General features: G+C 43.0%; 1 protein-coding gene across 3 annotated transcripts in view; it reads right to left on the bottom strand.

The window, feature by feature from the left end:
- LOC136099448 (protein ELYS-like) overlaps nucleotides 1-14,098 on the bottom strand; it is a 41,338-nt gene extending 27,240 nt beyond the window's left edge. Inside the window, exons 1-9 of one of the 3 annotated variants that reach the window (XM_065833668.2) lie at nucleotides 13,972-14,098; nucleotides 11,600-11,645; nucleotides 8,454-8,580; nucleotides 6,976-7,229; nucleotides 3,082-3,262; nucleotides 2,105-2,312; nucleotides 1,811-1,927; nucleotides 783-867; nucleotides 113-263 (exon numbers count right to left, since the gene is read on the bottom strand). In XM_065833668.2, the coding sequence (XP_065689740.2) occupies nucleotides 113-263; nucleotides 783-867; nucleotides 1,811-1,927; nucleotides 2,105-2,312; nucleotides 3,082-3,262; nucleotides 6,976-7,229; nucleotides 8,454-8,574 (1,117 nt within the window). In that variant the 5' untranslated portion in view covers nucleotides 8,575-8,580; nucleotides 11,600-11,645; nucleotides 13,972-14,098. The other 2 variants (XM_065833665.2, XM_065833667.2) reach the window with 2 other exon arrangements.
- Nucleotides 14,099-17,346: the final 3,248 nt, after the last annotated feature.

The raw sequence follows: 17,346 nt of genomic DNA, 5'->3' as shown, positions 1-17,346 counted from the left end.
AGGGTGCACTCAATGTGTAAGACTTTCAGGCAGTGGGTACAGAACAGCATTCACTGCTTAGATTTCAAACCCGTTTCTTTTAGAATAACCAAACACAGGCATCAGAACAAACCTTCATTAATGCTGTCCTCTCTGTCAACATGGTTGCGAAATTTTTCTACAGTCTGACAGCTGAGTAATCTGGTATTGGTGGTCTGCCCTCTCAAGGGAAAGATTCCACCCGTGACATCTAAACTGTACCTTTCGTCACAGTATTCCAGACTCTGGGGAAAAATAAAAGAAAAGAGAAAAGGTCGTTTTGACATAAAAACGTACATTATACCTAAATATGAAAGAATGTGTATATCCAATATAATATGCATGCTATATATGTATATTTCCCGTGAGCTTCTTTCCAATGGCAAATAAAAACTGCATCGGACACGCAAGAGAATGAGGCGTGAAATCGTAATGGGTAAGCTGGGCTGTAAAGGCTTTGCATGTTTTCCAAATTTAGCATTTCCCGTAGCCATGGCATTGCAGCAGCTAAGAAAACTGCACATAACGAGAGGACATCCATGTGTAGAACATCCTGAATCTAGTTCCAACACAAAATTCTGCAGCATGAAGTTGTACAACTTGTTTTCAAAAAGTGTGCACAAAGGCCATGCCCAAGAAGATTTGGCAAAAGATTTTTTTTTTCTCATCTCTCAATTTGGATGGTAGATATGACCCCTATCAACTTAACTGATACTCAGAGAAAAATGACCTTTTTCTTCTTTGCACATACATGCACGTCTTACCTCATACAGGACTTGTCCTGACGCCAAGCGCTTTCTGTCACCAAATGCTAACTGCAACAGATGCAAACTCACAACATCACCTTCACTGAAAAAGGAAGCAATTATGAAATTTGAGTACAAAGCTGCTTTATAGTCCTCCTTCTCATCTTATTAGATCTTGACTGAAGTTTCTTAATGGCATGCTCTTGCTGAAAAGGATAACACCGCTTCCCAAAACATGATAATTGGTCACATTTAGCCCTTAAACCAAAAACGAGGTGATGTGACACTAACAGCTTCAGGGGCAAATGCTACCCATACCATTTGAAAGCTTTAACACCTTGTACGGACTAAACATTGTTGGAAATAGTTCTTCACAGTGAAGAGCTCTCAATCAAAACTGCTGTAAAGTCAAACTTAAAACAATTGTCACTTTGTGAACAGCTGAGCTGATTAAGCAACTTGCTGATGCTCAAAGAGAGAGGTCTCTCCCCTTCTCTTCCCACCAAAGTTCCAGTCCCTCTCTTGCACACACTGCACCCTTCCACATACTGGTTTGATTCATCAGTCCAGCAGGAAACCCTTGACTTTTCTGCTGAACAGGGATTCCTTTCTCCCAGGGGAACTGAACATGAAGGCTCCAAAGGCTGCTGAAGTTGGCACCAGGGAATCAGCAACACCGTCATCACCCTTCTTTAGGGTCAGAGGGCTCTTTTATCAGTGCGTTTACTATCCTAGATCTGCAGCCTCAAATACTTCTCATGGTATTTTCAATACAATGGTGAAGCAGACTTCAAGAAACAAAGGAATTCATGTAGGCAAAAATATAAAGCCTCTGTTGCTTTGCCCGCTTTCAGAAGGTAGGAACAAGTAGGTCCTTCTTCATGTCTGTTCAACCCTGTAAAAACCGCACTGTAAGCTTAACAACTTCCGTACCTGAGGAAATATCCTCCACTGCTAAATAAACAAAACAAATATACATGTCCTAACTGTATGTGAACAAACAGAAAGTAAAATACATCAGCGGCTTATAGTAAGTTTTTATTCACCTTTCTTGTGTAGACTGAACAGCCCACAAGTAGCAACAATTCCGAGGATCGTTCTCGGGCTCTTGGAAAGTAATGGCATAGACAGGAATCCTTCCTCCTTCAAGCTGGGAATGGTACCTACAAGTATTTTTTTAAACAAAACAAAAAAAGGTCAGGGAGGGGAGTATTTCTAAACATGGCAAGATTATACGCAAAATTTCAGCCCCTGAAAAAGTTCTCGTTAATATACTTCTTTCAGAAAACAACTGAGAACCCTGCCCCTCCAGGCATGGCCAAGTGTCAAGGCCTACTTACTCCCTCTTCAAAGTTTTCATATTCCAGAGGGACAGGTAGCCATCTGAAAAACCCACAGCCAGCTGATTGCTTCTGCTTATGTAGCACAGGGTTGGTATTGCTGTTCCTGAAGGATTTTGTAATTGAAAGGACAGATGTCTCCCTTCTCTGGTCACAGTTTCTCTCCTTTGTGGAACTTCAGCAGGAATTCTTGTGACAACTTCTAGATCTACACACACAAAACCAGGTAATAAATCAATGTGTTATGCCATTTGGGTGACAAGATGTATAATCTGATTCTACCATCCCAGGTGAAATACCCATTTACACAACACTTTTTTGGCTATGTCCATTTTGCTTGTATGCAAAGAACAGAAGAAAACTCAGAGCAGACAGGTGTTCTCACTCGCATTTCAAAACCAACTAACAGTGTAACCTTCACAGATAAATTCTTCTTGGACTCTGTAAAGCAGGAATTTGGGCCTCATGATGAAGCTATTTGAAGTGATCTCAACTCCTGAAGCCACTGATGGAACAGCTGAATCAGTGGATGCAGTCTGAGTAAACAAATTAGAGATTTTATTCACCCAAATGCACTATTTTTGACACGTCGTGTTGATTTTAAAAAACAAGCCTAAAATTTGCCCCAAGGCCACTAACAGCAGCAGCAGAACATTCTCAAGAAATAGGGCAACCCTGACTAAATTTCCTCCCAGGCAGCTGAACTGACTCAGGTGGTCAAATTCCTACACCTGGCTGGCAAGAATCAGAGTGACACAGGGAACCTGGTGGGAAATGGGCATTTAGGACACTAGAAGGAGTACTAAGCCACTCGCAGTTTGAAGCAGAGGTCAGGACTACACAAGGTCAACTGCCACCTGTAATCACTTGTCTTAAGTGTCTGCACACCAGTATCTTCAATGCGGGATGCATATTGGTCGTTCAAAAGACAGCAGCTTTCTTTCTTTTAAATTCTAGGAGGAAAACCGCAAGCTTACCTGATGCTTCAATTTCATTCTGACTGCAAGACAAATCATCCAAACAAAGGTCAACCAGGAGGAGATGACCCACATCTGTAGCCACTGCAGCCACTCCAAAGAGCCAGCGCAGACCCTGGTGCAGGTGCTGAGTGCTCACACTGGCTCCTCCATGATTAGTTATGGGCTCTATAGCAGTTACCTACAGGAAACCCACAAGTTAATGCTTAAGCTGTTTGACAGGCTAAACAGAAATCACTCACAAGTGAAGCCAGAACTAGCACATCAGAAACAAGAAAGTAAACACAGAGCATAAGGCTCAAAACCAAAACATTGTTTCCAATCATATCAAGAAAAACAAAGTGTGACCTGTTCAAAAAGCTGTAACTGCCTTCCATTTTCTAGATTTCCTACAGTTTTTGAACTCAGTTGCAGTGTAAACGGTGCATTCTACTATTACAGCTTACCAATTTCCATTTCCTACTTCGGAATAATTAACCCTAAGAAAATAGACAAAGACAGTTATTGGCAGGAAACTTCATCCTACGGAAGGGCCTTCAGAAAGAAAGCAGGACAAAACTAAATCCAGCTATCCACTGCTCACAGCCCATCAGTCTGTGCCTTCTCGGCCAAACAGGTATCACGATAAATCCTGGTTTCAAGTCAGACCAGGCAGCACTCAGGCTGCATGGTGGACAAACCATTTCCATGGGAATGAAACATCTTTAGAAAGTGACCAAGGGAGAACCTGGATCAGTAAAAAAAAAAAAAAAAAACAAAAACAAACCACCACACTTTTAATGCACACCAGCACCTTAATCAATGTTAACAAAGATTTCAAAAGCCAGTCTAAAACAACAGCAAAAGGAACAGTAGCTTGATAGATCAAAAGCCAACTCCAGCTGAGGAAGAAGAGCACCTGGCTCTCTCACACATGGAGCAGCCCCTGTGCAACTGGATCACAAGGTGCAGCCAGACCCTTTGGCACACACTGCAGCACAGCCCAGGACAGCACTGACTGCTGGGGCAGGGACACAGCACACGGACATTCCTGCACTACAGCCAGATAACAAAACAACATGGGCCATCGTTCAGCCTTCTTACAAAATGCAACACAATGAAGACAGGAAACTTTACATGAGCAACAAACTTTTACAGGAGAATAGAACAAATAAGTGAGCATCATAAGGGGGTCCACTTCTTTGTGTTTTTTATTTTACCCACAGAGGTGGGCAAAAATAACCAAGCCCCTAGGCCCCAAAGGTTTCTTTCTCCCCCATCGAGCACTTGCTATGACTACGCTGCCTGGCAATCCGCTACAGAATTTACCTTTCATCTTGCTCACGAGAATTCTAATCTTAGAAGTACCTATGGTAATTTAGACAACATTCTTTTCCAGTCTTCCTATAAATGGAATAAAAATTCCAATATTTGCTGCTACTCGAAGGACTATTAAAAGCATTTTGATTATTCAAATTCTTGCTCTGCCAAGTCTTGATGACCCTTATGAGGAAAACAGAAAAACTGTACATATCTTGCTGCAGAATCAGCCAAAGTTCAAGTGCTGCTTCTAACTTTGTCTTCCGAGACTTTTTTTGTTGTACAAATGTTTCCCAGCTTTAACACTTCCATTTTCCCCATAGAAGCTCCTGCAACTGCATATTTTTCCACTGCACTATGCACTGACTTTTCATATTCTCTTAGACTACTGCCAGCTCATTCTGGGAATGAACAAAGAAAACTCTTCTCAGTTCACTGAATCTGAATGCTGCCCTTCTGCCTCATACAAACCAGGAATATTTGTGATAATACAATTCAAGAATTCTGAAACATACAACTATTATAAACAAATTTAATTTAATTAATGGGTTTTGTTCAGATTTGCTTTTACTAGAATCCAATTCAAATAATACTGCATCAACACTTTCCCTTTTCTGCTGCATTTCACACGTATATCCAGTGGGCAAGCAGAGACAGAACCCCACAAAAAAAAAGGCAAAATTCTTTCTACGCTTGAGAGTTTGGTATTTTTAACTCATTCCTTTACTCTCTGAATGACTACACACCTACTCTTACAGTAGAAGGCAGGCAGATGGTCACTACAAATACCCTGTATTAATACATTAATGGCTTCACATCTCAGACCAGAGCTACTCTAAGTTCATGTTAACCACTACTACTTAGTTGTTCACAAACATATACCCACACAGAAAAGATTCCACGCACTGAAGTGCTTATTAAAGCCTGAAAATAGTAACAACAAAAACTGCATTAAGTGATGTTAACAACAGCTCTGCATTTTACTTCTAAAAATAATTAGTGTGAAAATCAAAGAAATGTTCAGGCATATTAAAAACACTGATTATGTAATGTATTACTTGGACATATGAGTGACAGAATAAGTTCAAAACATACAGACAATGGCCAAGTGAAAGTTTTATGTATTTGTTTTTCCTTATCCTTACTCCCACTCACCATTTACAAATTAACAGTCAAATTAGCAAGATCTGTGTCCCTGTCTATACTGACCTAACTAATCTAACAGTAAAATGATAGGAAGTCAGATGAAAGCAACAGACCAAACATACTTGTAATCAACAGCACTCAGGGAATAAGAGCTAAAATTCAGATAAGCTTTGGCTTTATTCCAAAATCCATAACCTTCATCACACAACAGCCAGCTCTTCCCCCCAAGGCTTCTTCATATTTTCTCCTGAACCATTCATTTTTGAGGGGTATAGAGGGTGTTTCAAAAAGATGGACACGCTTACTCAACACTGGATAGGTCACAGGGAACCCCAAGACTTGTCACCACAGTCTTGGTCCCCCAAGATCCCCTGACATTACACCCTGCAACTTGAGATTGTGTTTTTGTGCCAGCATGAACTGTAACATGCTCCCATCATAAAACATACTGCTTTGAAACTGGGTCCATCTTTTTGAAACACCCTGTAGTAAAACACCCTACTATTACCAAGAATAAAATTAATAATACAACTGATAGTTATAACTACAGTCTATTTCAAATCACTTCTGCAGACACAGATTCAGGATGTGGCATGTTGCTTCTTAACCTTTCCTTTTCCTATTCCCAGCACACTTATTAAGTAATAAAGCTTAACAAAGCCATGTCATTTTTCACAGACATAATTTAGTTATTGATTACATGCTTATGTCAGCACACAGCTTGTCCTTCCAGCTAAAACTCTAAGATTCATCAAGATGATCAGCAAACTGACACAGAAGAGCACCAACTCAACTCATAGCCTTAGAAATTATCACAATATACATGCTTTCTACTAGTAATGGCAATGTAGCATGACAAACAAACCTCCACCTGTATTCCACCGAGTCAAACCCAATCACTTTACAGAAAACTGAGTAATAACTAAGTATTAGGTTGTTACAGATTCTAAGGTAATAAAAAAATACGTTCTACTAACTTCGCCTGATTCGTTGCTTACATGAAGAGAATGAGACTATGACATCATGGGAATGTATCCAAGCCATTACAGCACAACCAGGGAAGTCTGAGATAGCTAAAAGACAGTCTTTCTGACAGAAATCAAGCATTTAGGAGATGTATGTTACAGACACTCTGAAGGGTGGGGTTTCTTTGCTTTCTTTTCCTTTTCTTTGTCTTTTTGTGAAAGTGGAGATTCAGGCAACTACGTGCTCTACAATGAAATCAGAAAACTTGGTTTACTACCAGTAAACTCAAAGGATAATGGTGCCATTAACCCCAAGATTCTACATCAAGGCCCTCTTGACTGGACACTCTGAAGTGAACGTATATTAATGCAACCTAGAAAAAACACCTCCTACAAAGAAATGCTCCAAAGCAAAAAAGCTGAAACGGGATTATGCAGCACTCAACAACAGAAAAGCTTTGGTTCTGCAATAGAAAGCACATACCCTTCCTGGAAGAACAACTGCTTTAACCACTCGTGATATTCCAAGATCATACAGACAAAGAACACTCCCCTCTGCTTCTTCCAGCCCGACCAAGAGTCCAGTTCTCTTCTGCCACGAAAACTCCTTGACCACGCGAACGATGGGCGGCTGCTCATGCACTCCGCTGAAACGGTACGCAGAGAGCCGCTCTCCTGTCAATGAGTTCACCACCTCCAGTTGAGGGCCACACGCCAACCAGGCCAGGCCATTTCTCCCTGTAAGAGAAAAGAGAGCTGACTACAGCAAATTTCCAACAGAAGACTGAAAACAACTCAACAACCACTGTAACTGCCCCTTCCCTCCCATGAAAGTACCAAAGAAATGAAGACTGACTTACCTAATTCTTGGTCAATTACTTGAAATCACTCACTGAAATCCTCAAGCAACACATCTTAAAATTAGCCACCTTATTATTTTGCATTTGCACTTGTCATTCCTGCACTGGAGAATTTCGATTGTTTGGGAAAGAGATGGCAATGTGTTGATCTACAGGCTTTAGACCATATTTAGCTTGGTTTTGCTAGAAATCATCTAAATGCATATGGGAATGCAAGTCTTCAAGCACACTTCAAAAATAACAAATCTAAGCCAACTCCTTTCTAGTTCATTAATATGACCTGACACGTGCCTACTTCGGGCAGGGATTTGGACTTCAACAAGAAATTATCTTAATAGGGGCGCTGCAGGAGTAAATTCAACCCTTCGCACCTGCTGATCACAGAAACAATGTAATGTATCGTGTTTCACAGAACCACTTCAAACTCCAAGGAAGTATTAACTCAATTACTGCATTTACTGTCAGGTTCCACCTGCCCTTTACAGAAGCCTGGACATCCAGACAGGCACCCAGCTCTACTTCCCGATCACCTAGAAAGTCAGCTACCTAATCTGCTTAGCCACTTGCAGCAACTCTCACTGGATACTCATCTGCATCCTATTAAATACTTTGGAAACACGGCTGCAGCGCTTATCCTCTCTTATCCTCCCTCTTCCTTCTGTTTTTGTTCAGACTAGAAGAGAAAATGCAGGGGGTTTTGCCTCTGTAACATCACAGGAGAACTATTTCTGCATGTGATGTTATGATGATGGTCATAGACCTTGAGCCGGTACAAATAAATATGGCCCAAAACAATGCTATTACTTTTCTGAAAACTGCCCTTTTTTTTATTTAAAAATTGAAGAGGTCTCACTGGCTCAGCATGTTTCACTAAATTATTTCCATAGCACAAGGTGCAGGTTGCTGTAATTTCAAAGTTCGACCATACTGATGTTTTAACATTAGCATTTTTAACCATTAAAACATTCTTTTTGTTCTCTCTAAACATGATGCATCTTAACAACCCCAGCCCGACACAGCTGATACTACAAACCTACGCTTCAGGTAACCTCCAGGCAATAACAACTTAATACCAAAACCAAATTTAAAGGAAAATGCTCACCTCCAGAAAACTTCCCAAACAGCACAGAATCCAGGGTTATCTCATCTTCCCCAAGTGCTTGAATAGTCACCTCCGGAAACCGCAGCAGACTGCTCGTTACCTGAGCTGTTAGGTCTCGCATTCTTCACTGCAAATAAAAAAAATAAAAAAAAAAATTAAAACAAAAACAAAAACAAACAAACAAACAAAAAAAAACACAAAACAAAACAAACAAACAAAAAAAACCCAGAAAACAGAAATACTCCTGTCAGCCATAAACATTTTTGAGATTGACAGAAGTTTCATCAGAATGCAGTGAATAATCTCAGATACATCGCCTGTAGCTCGTTTCCTCAAAAATGGCACTCAGGACAGTTTATGATCTCACAGCAGAGTAAAAGGAGAATCCTTTGCCTATGAGATGACCACCAAATAGCAACAGAGGGGTATTAACAAGGTAAGTAATGAGGAAAAAAACCCAATTCACTGAGTTCAACTCTACTCAGATAAGTTAGTAAGATGCTGAAAAAATAACGTTTTAAAAGGCTTCTCAGTAACAGGTATAAGTCTCCATTCGTGCTTTCTCTTGATTTTACACTTTATTGTCAATTGTCTTCCAGCAGATTTCACACGATTTATGTCTTGCTCACTTTGTGAATGTTTATTTTGAACACTAAGGAATATTTCAGTTATTAGCTACCCACATTCTCAAATTCTTCCAGAAAATGTACTGTTGATTTTTTCACATTACAAGCTATACAGACATGCATAGCTCACCAGTTAGAAAGTTGTTTTCCATATGCTCGTGGTGTAAATATAGCACAGCACTTTAAAACATGGATTTTTTTTTCTATATTTAAATTGTCATAATTCCTTATTCCAGTTCCTTCCTTCCTATTGCCTGTCCTTATCACATCTCTGCAGTATTTTGCAAAAATTTCTAGGCCTTTCAGACAGTTTGCACACTGCTGTAAGTGCTCTGCAAAGAGTTCACATTTCAGTATGTCAAGATTTTTTTTTTTTTTTTGTGGAAAACCTTAAAAGCTGAAGTGATTTACAAGATTAAATAGGAGGCTAAATAAGATATATTCCATACACATGGAAATACAAGCTACTTTAAGTAACTATGCTTCACAAGCTCTCTGGGTTATTGAAAAAGCCTTTGGAAGACAGGCCAGATTCAGTTCTCTTGTTCAAACAGCACCGCTTTCTGCATGAAGAAATATACATAGTTCACTATTCCTGGGTGTTACACATGCTGACCAACTTGGGCATCAAACAGAACCCTTACCCTACACTACAAACCAGTACAGCCAGGCACTTACATGTGCACGCAAAGCCTATTGCAGTAACTCTACCCTACATGCTTTCCTGCAAATACAGTTTTATGATTCTTTCTTCCAGCATGTACTAATAACCTGTTTTCCTTACAGCACAGGAGGTTACAGGTAGTCTTGAAGACTAGACACTGGGAACAATACAAGATTAAAGAGAAATGTTTAGAAATAAATACAATTTGTATGAGTTGTGCTTCTGTGGAGAAAGATTATGCTCTGAAGCCTGGGCACTGGAATCTCCTACATTTCAAGTCACAAGCACCCTGTTTCAGAATATGCTCCAGTATCTTCTGCCAGCATGAAAACAAGCATGTGAAACATGGGAAGTGTAAGTCAGGGTCCGCACTACGCATGAGTCAACATTTGGAAAAATGTTCTCTTCTCCAGGCTGAAGAGTCCCAGTTTTCCCACCCTTTCCTCATAGAAGTGCTCCAATCCCCTGTAACCATCTCCGCAGACCTTCACGGAACTCCCTCCAGTAGATCCATCTCTCTCTTGTGAGACTGAGGAGCCCAGACCTGGACACAGCACTTCAAGTGTGGCCTCAACAGTGCCAGTTAGAGGAAGGATCACCACTCTCCACCCACGGCCAACGCTCCTCCTCACACAGTCCAGGACACCATCAGCCACCTTTACTGCAAGGTCAACTTGGTGTCCACCAGGATGCCCTGGGTCTGTTCTGCAGAGCTGCTTTCCAGCTGGGCAGCCACCAGCATATACTGGTGCACGGGCTTGTTCCTCCCCAGGTGTAGGGCTTTGCACCTCCCCTTGTTGAAGTGCATGAGGTTCCTTTCAGCCCATCTCTCCAGCCTGTCCAAGTCCCTCTGGATGGCTGCATGACCTCCTGATGTCACCACCACCCTTCCCAGTTCTGTATCATCGGCCAGTTTGCTGAGGGTACACTCTGCCCCATCATCCAGACCATTCACGAAAACATTGAAAAATGAACCCTCCCCCAAAGTAGCCTATGTCACTTTTGACTGATGGTAGTACATGAAAATCCATTTCAAATGCCAACATTATGGCCATACTGAAGAAAAAGCTAAAAATATGGTCAGTCACAGCTCAAGATATGATTTCATAGAACACCTCAACTTCAATGGCACCAAAAGAGAGGCCTTACTACTGTTCCCGTCTCTCCGTCTGCTCCTTTGTTCTACTACTAACCCAGAAAAGTAGGTAGTTTTCCACCAGGTTAGCAAGTTAAAGTGTCTTGCACAGAGACCTAGCAAGCATCACAGCTGGTACAAGGAAGGAGGCAGGACAATGCATTGGGAAGGAGAGGGAATTCATCCGTCTCCACTTTGTGGCAGTAAGCCATTATGACAGCTCATACACATCTGAAACTACATCCTCAGTTTGCAAGGAGAGCTAAAAAACCCTTTTAGAAAGGACACCAGCCAAGACAAACCCAGTCAACTTTTAACTCCCTCTTGCACTAGAGACTCACTATCTCAATGAAAAAGGCTGCAACTGAAAGGTGTCATTCTGTCATTCAGCCAGATGTGGAAGCTAAAGTGATTTCAGGGAGACATTAATTGGTGATGAGAGAACATTGTGTGACACTATTCACACAACATTTTCAAAAGGAAATGGGGAAAAAGAATAGGAAGAAGTCAAAGAAGAAGAAATCGGAGAAAAACTAAGTTATTTTAAGAAAACCAGTATCCTCTTTGTTGAATAACAAGTGAAGATGGCAACTATAGAATTTGTTGAATTATTATTAATGACTCCTTCAGTGACATTTTCTCCAGACAAAAAAAAAAAAAAAGCAACTAAGCAACTCACAAGCATTAGATGAGCAGTGGATGGAAAAGACACTTTCTGTACCTCAGTAGTCAGGTTCAGAGAATTTCCACTTTGCCCTGTTTTACTCCTGCAAAAAGAACATTTAGTGAGTGAGTGAGCAGGCGATTTAGCGAGTACCACTAGGTCATTTCTTTCCCACTTAGGCAGAAAACCTCCCCATGATGTTTTAGGCAAAACCCCTACATTCAATCCAAAACCCAAGTTCTAGTCTAAAAAGCCACTAGCCTAACAGAAATAGTCTGTATCAGAATTCTGCAACCAGGCTTATTTCCTTCAAGTGCAGCAGACAGACTGTCTTGCAGAGCTCACACGGATGCTCCACAAGCTCTCCAAGCAGCACAAATCTGCAGCAGAAGGTGAGAATAAGAGAGAATTTCAGCTCCCCCAACAGCCCCCAACAACTAAGATCCTGTACCTGATGCAGATCGTAGATTTGATTTCCCTTTACATGAAAAAACAACCCAAAACAACACAGATCAGAAGCTGACACTAGAGCCGGTTTACCCAGCTACCACTTATAGCTGTGCTCTAACCTGACTACACCTTCAGTGAAGTGGCAGTCCCTGTCTAACTTGGCTGAGCTAGCAAAAGTTCTGAAGTCAGTTATGAAATTACACTCTTTTCTCCACTGCTCGGTATACCTGGACAGACAGATATTGGTGCTGAGCAGCTCAGTACAGAATGCACATGCAGCCTTCCTCATCGAAGGAGACAAGAGCTAACAAGATATTGCCAGCATACCACACTGGTGCACTATCACAACGCTTGCCCCTACCAGCACAAACTCCAGAATCACAACATCACAACTAAGAGAAAGGGCTTCCAGAATCACGGGAGGTCACCTGCTCCAAGTCCCCTGCTCAAGCAGGGCCACCTAGAACAGGCTGCCCAGACAACTTTGCAATATCCAGTTCTGAAACATACTTTTACAAACAGCAACCTGACAAGGTGAACAGCAAAAACATTTGCAACACACACAACAGGCCCAGGTGTTTGCTGACTCGCTCATACCAACTTCAGTATTCTCTCCACTGCAAAAATAAAGCAATATCACACCAGCAAAGGTTTGTCAACATTATTTCTCTAAAACTACATCCGACAGCTTATTAGGCAGAAGACACAAAATTAACAGAAGCCTCATTAAGTTCTTTTCACTGTCTTAAAGAAGCACACACCCAGCAAATTGATGCAGGAAAATGAACTGATGTCAGGGAACGAAGAGGTGTCCTCAGCAGAACATGGTACAGGATTGTGTGCCCAAACACACAGCACAGCTCCCAGCCTGGACCGATACCATCGTCCAGACTGATGGCCCTAAGGTAGCACATGAAATACCACGTTTGGCCATACACCCCAAACAGCGTTCAGCATTCCCAACGGAATTAAGTCCCTACCTTGCCCATAATTTTACCAAACAGGATCAGGAAGCAATTATTAGACTTAAAAGACTGACATCACGCTTCTTTCCAGAGGCAGAAGCTCCAGATCTAGAGTCACACTCTATTAAGCAAGAAATCAAGCATTTTTGTTTAAGTCAGCAACTTTGCTGCGTGATGCATGCCTCATGCAGAAAATCAAGATATTCCCACAAAACGCGCTGGATTCCTGTAAAGCTCTGCTCTCCCCATTAAACCCAGCCTCTCCCCGCGACCGCCGCTCTACGCAGAGAGCGAATTTCCCGCCTCCTCCTGGAAAACGACACCGAAAACGAGGAGGGCGGGGGATGGGGAAAAAAAAAAAAAAAAGAAAAGAAGATAAATCAAAGGAAGACCCTCCGAAAAGTCACCGAAGCAGCGAGAGGCGGGGACGTGCGCCAGCCGAGCGGCGGGTGGCCGGGCAGGAGGGAAGTCTACCGGCGACAGCCGCCACATCTCCCACGCCCCCCAGCCTCTGACGGCCGCCTCTCGGCTGCGGAGCCGCCTCTTCCCATGTGCGCTGCCCAGGCCGCGCCGCCGGCCGCCCCCGACCGCGGCCGGGCCACGTGTAGCCGGGCACGGGGCCGCAGACCAGGGGGTCACTTACATAAGGGCCGGGAGACAGCGGCCGGGCGGCCTAAGGCCCCCGCCGGGCCCGCGCTGCGCCAGAGGCGGCGGCCTAGCCGCTCCAGCAGCAGCCGGTACCGGCCGGTGCGAGGGAACGCAGGAAGCCAGGCGGACAAGCGCGCGGGCGGTGGTCGCCACCTCCACCTTTCTCTCCCTGTTCCACCCCCCCCGCCCCAGCCCGCTTTTCCCCCGTACGTGCCAGTGAGAGCGGCGGCATCTCCCACAGCGGTTACGGCGGCTCCGCCCGCGACACACTGGGCTCCTGCGCAACCGACCGCGGCCCGTGCTGCGCTGCCGCGCGCCCCGTTCCGCTGCGCCCCGCGCCGCTCCCCTCCCCCGCGCGGCACCCACCTCGCTCGCTCACCCGCCGCGCGGGGGGCGGGACGGGGGGCGGAGTTCTCGCGAGAGCCGCCGCGGGCACCGCGGGAATTTTCAAATTCTCGGGACACGGCCCTGAGCGGCGGCCGCTGCTGCACTACGCGTCCCAGCGTGCCGTGCGGCCAGCCGCTTCCGCTCCCCGCCCGCCCGCTTCCGGGAAGGCGCGGGGCACGCCGGGAATTGTAGTTTCTGGCCTGCAACAGCGCCCGCCCGTTCGGCAGAGCGCTGCGGCCGGAACCATTGTGCCTCGGACCGCAGTTTAGCCTGGAAATCGAACTCCTCACTAGTACCTTGCAGCCTTGGTTTGTGTTTTTTTTACACCTCATTACAGACTCGTACCAAGCACAGCTGTTTTAGCAACAAGTGCAGTCTTGGCAGTGCCAGTGAAAACTCGGGAGAACATGGGACTATGTTTCAGTGAAGCATGAGCTGCATACCAGTGTGGGAGGCTTGAGAGAGTCCAGCGGAGGGCAAAGAAGATGATGAAGGGGGTGGAGCATCTCCCTTATGAGGAAAGGCTGAGGGAGCTGGGGCTCTGTAGCTTGAAGAAAAGGAAACTGAGAAGTGATCTTATTAATGTTTATAAATATATATATATATAAAGGGTAAGTGTCACAAGGATGGAGCCAGGCTCTTCTCGGTGACAACCAATGGTAAGACAAGGGGTAATGGGATCAAACTGGAACACAAGAGGTTCCAGTTAAATTTGAGAAGAAACTTCTTCTCAGTGAGGTATCAGAACACTGGAACAGGCTGCCCAGGGGGGTTGTGGAGTCTCCTAATCTGGAGACATTCAAAACCCGCCTGGACACATTCCTGTGTAACCTCATCTAGGTGTTCCTGCTCCGGCAGGGGGATTGGACTGGATGATCTTTCAAGGTCCCTTCCAATCCCTAATATTCTGTGATTCTGTGTATCTGTAAAGGCCGTTGGCCTGTACTAATCTTCAGCACTCTGAATGGGGCTTATGCCAGTAGTATTTGCTCATAAAATATGCTGAGTGTCAATGAGAAGAGGATTCTGTGCGTTTTCCAGGCTTGCGTGATCCCTGATCTTTAGTTTATTGCAGTTGTTCCTACCTGCCTGCAGCAGCCTAAACAGCACAAAAGCAGAGCCATAGTTAGACTTTAGTGAAATAATACTGGCAATTAAAAATACTTAAAATCATTAAGCTGTAGGCATTAGATAAAATTTCAGACTTTAAAAATACCGATATGACAGCATAAATAAGCATTTTTTTACAGATAGAAACCATTACTATTGCACACATTCACCTCCAAAGCCAGGGTAGCTGGAGGTACTTATCTGTACAAAAGTATCCTTTACAGCCATCATTCTTTGTGTCGATTTACCAAGCTGGGTTGTAGCCTTTTTTCCATTCACTTCACAACACAACGTGATGTCACCATCACGTTGACAAGATACTTACCCTTTTGGATTTTACTTCTTGGAGGCAGAACATCAGCAACATTAGGAGAGAAAAGGATCACTGTACTTGTGAATTGCTGTTCTTTGAATCCTAGTTCATGACTTTGATGTTCTGGATGTTGTTTCAGTTAGGATGAGATGGTACTAACATACCGATGTATCTCTTGTGCAACACTGTTTTCGAACAAAGGATGAGCAAAGTCCCACTTTCTTGTACTGAGCAAGAATTAGATGACAGACGATACTTCCAACCCCCTTTCCACCTAACAATTGTCTCTAGGACCCCATCTTTTTCTGCAGGTAGCCAGGAATTAGGCATTTTGCTCTTTATGTTGTGCATATTCAAACCTCCATCACTGTGCAGAAGGCAGTTTTTAATCAATCTGCATGTACCTGTTCAGAATATGGCACTCCTTCTATTTCAGCTACCAAAAGACCTCTATTTCTCTTATACTCAGCTGAAATAAGCAAAATCCACTAGCCATACCAGCTTCAACAGAGCATAATGCGATCACTGACATGCTTAAGTAGCAGCAACCTAATTTATTTAATGTGAGTATTTTGCTATTATCACAAGTTGACTAAAGCTCACTGAACTTACAGTAGTGCTTACAGCATAATTAATTGTCATCTCTCTGATTAAACTAAGGAACTAAGTCTTCCTTTCAGCTTTAAAAACAAAATGAGAGAATTTTAGTTTTTGGCATTTTAACAGAATTTTCACTTTTGTGCTATTTTTTTCTCCAGCCCACATAATATCAAAGATATTCTCTTCACAAAGAGATTCATTGCACATCACATTCAAGATAATTTTCATTACAGCTACAAATTGTCTGGAAAATACCAGAGCTATTAAGTGTCAATCCAGGAGTTTAATACCTACCTTTTCTCTTACACTCCCACATTTACACCCTAAAATACCCTACAAACGGTAAGAGTGAAAAATCAGACTACAAACCAGTTCTTGCGTTCTAGACTTCTTCAACTCATCCATAATGAGTTTAGTTTATTTTGGAGCAAAGCAGCTAAATTTGAGATGAGTGTTCGAACCTGCAACACAGTAATACGTGCTCAAAAAGGTTTACTCAAAAGAGAAACCCCCAACAGGTAATAACACTAAATGATGCTACTTGAGACTTCCTTATACTCTTTCAGAAAAATAGCTTCTTTTAAGTAAGGACTGATCTGTTTCCCATTACAGCAAAGACTCCCTGTTAGAGTTTCTAAGACAACTAGCAGACACTCACCTCTTTCTTCACTCTTTCCCAGGACAGGAAGCCCCTGCCAATACCTGAAACTCCCCTGATAACTGCTTTCCCCACCCCAGTCCCTCTGGATTTTAAAGGAGTAGGCTATTTAGCTGCAGTTTTGTTCTTATTTTTAACAACAAAGCATATGTAAAAAGGCCAGCAAGTTAACATAAAATTGAGGTTACACCATTAGTGACTGAAAGGAGAGAAAGTAACTGTAAAGTTGAAAGTGCAAGTCTAATGCTGCCCCTTTGAGTGTATGTATTGTAACATGGTCAAAACACTATTTGACTTTAGAACAGGTATTTTTTATATTAATTAAAAAATCTGCAATGCTTCTAAGAAGTGGCAGGATCATCAAAGGAGTGACTAATATGTTCAACTTCTTCCAGCACTATTAACAGCATACATTTTCTCTAAATTACAGCTGTGCCTCTTAAGGTTGTCTACCATTCTTTTTATTATTATGCAAATGCCAACCATGACTCGCTCAATGCTGTTGCCATTTTAGATGTATTAATTTGTAGCACATAAGAGCGCCAGTCACGGACAAGGAGCCCACCACGCCCAGCAATGAAGGTGCACAGGATAGCCTGGCTGCTGACTGACTGGAGGAGATTGTGTGCACAGTCACTGGGCATCCGTGAGATGGTATTTGCCTGCACAAGAG

Source organism: Patagioenas fasciata, chromosome 3 (genome assembly GCF_037038585.1).
Source record: "Patagioenas fasciata isolate bPatFas1 chromosome 3, bPatFas1.hap1, whole genome shotgun sequence".
Lineage (NCBI taxonomy): Eukaryota > Metazoa > Chordata > Aves > Columbiformes > Columbidae > Patagioenas > Patagioenas fasciata.
This window is presented reverse-complemented; position numbering and strand designations above follow the sequence as displayed.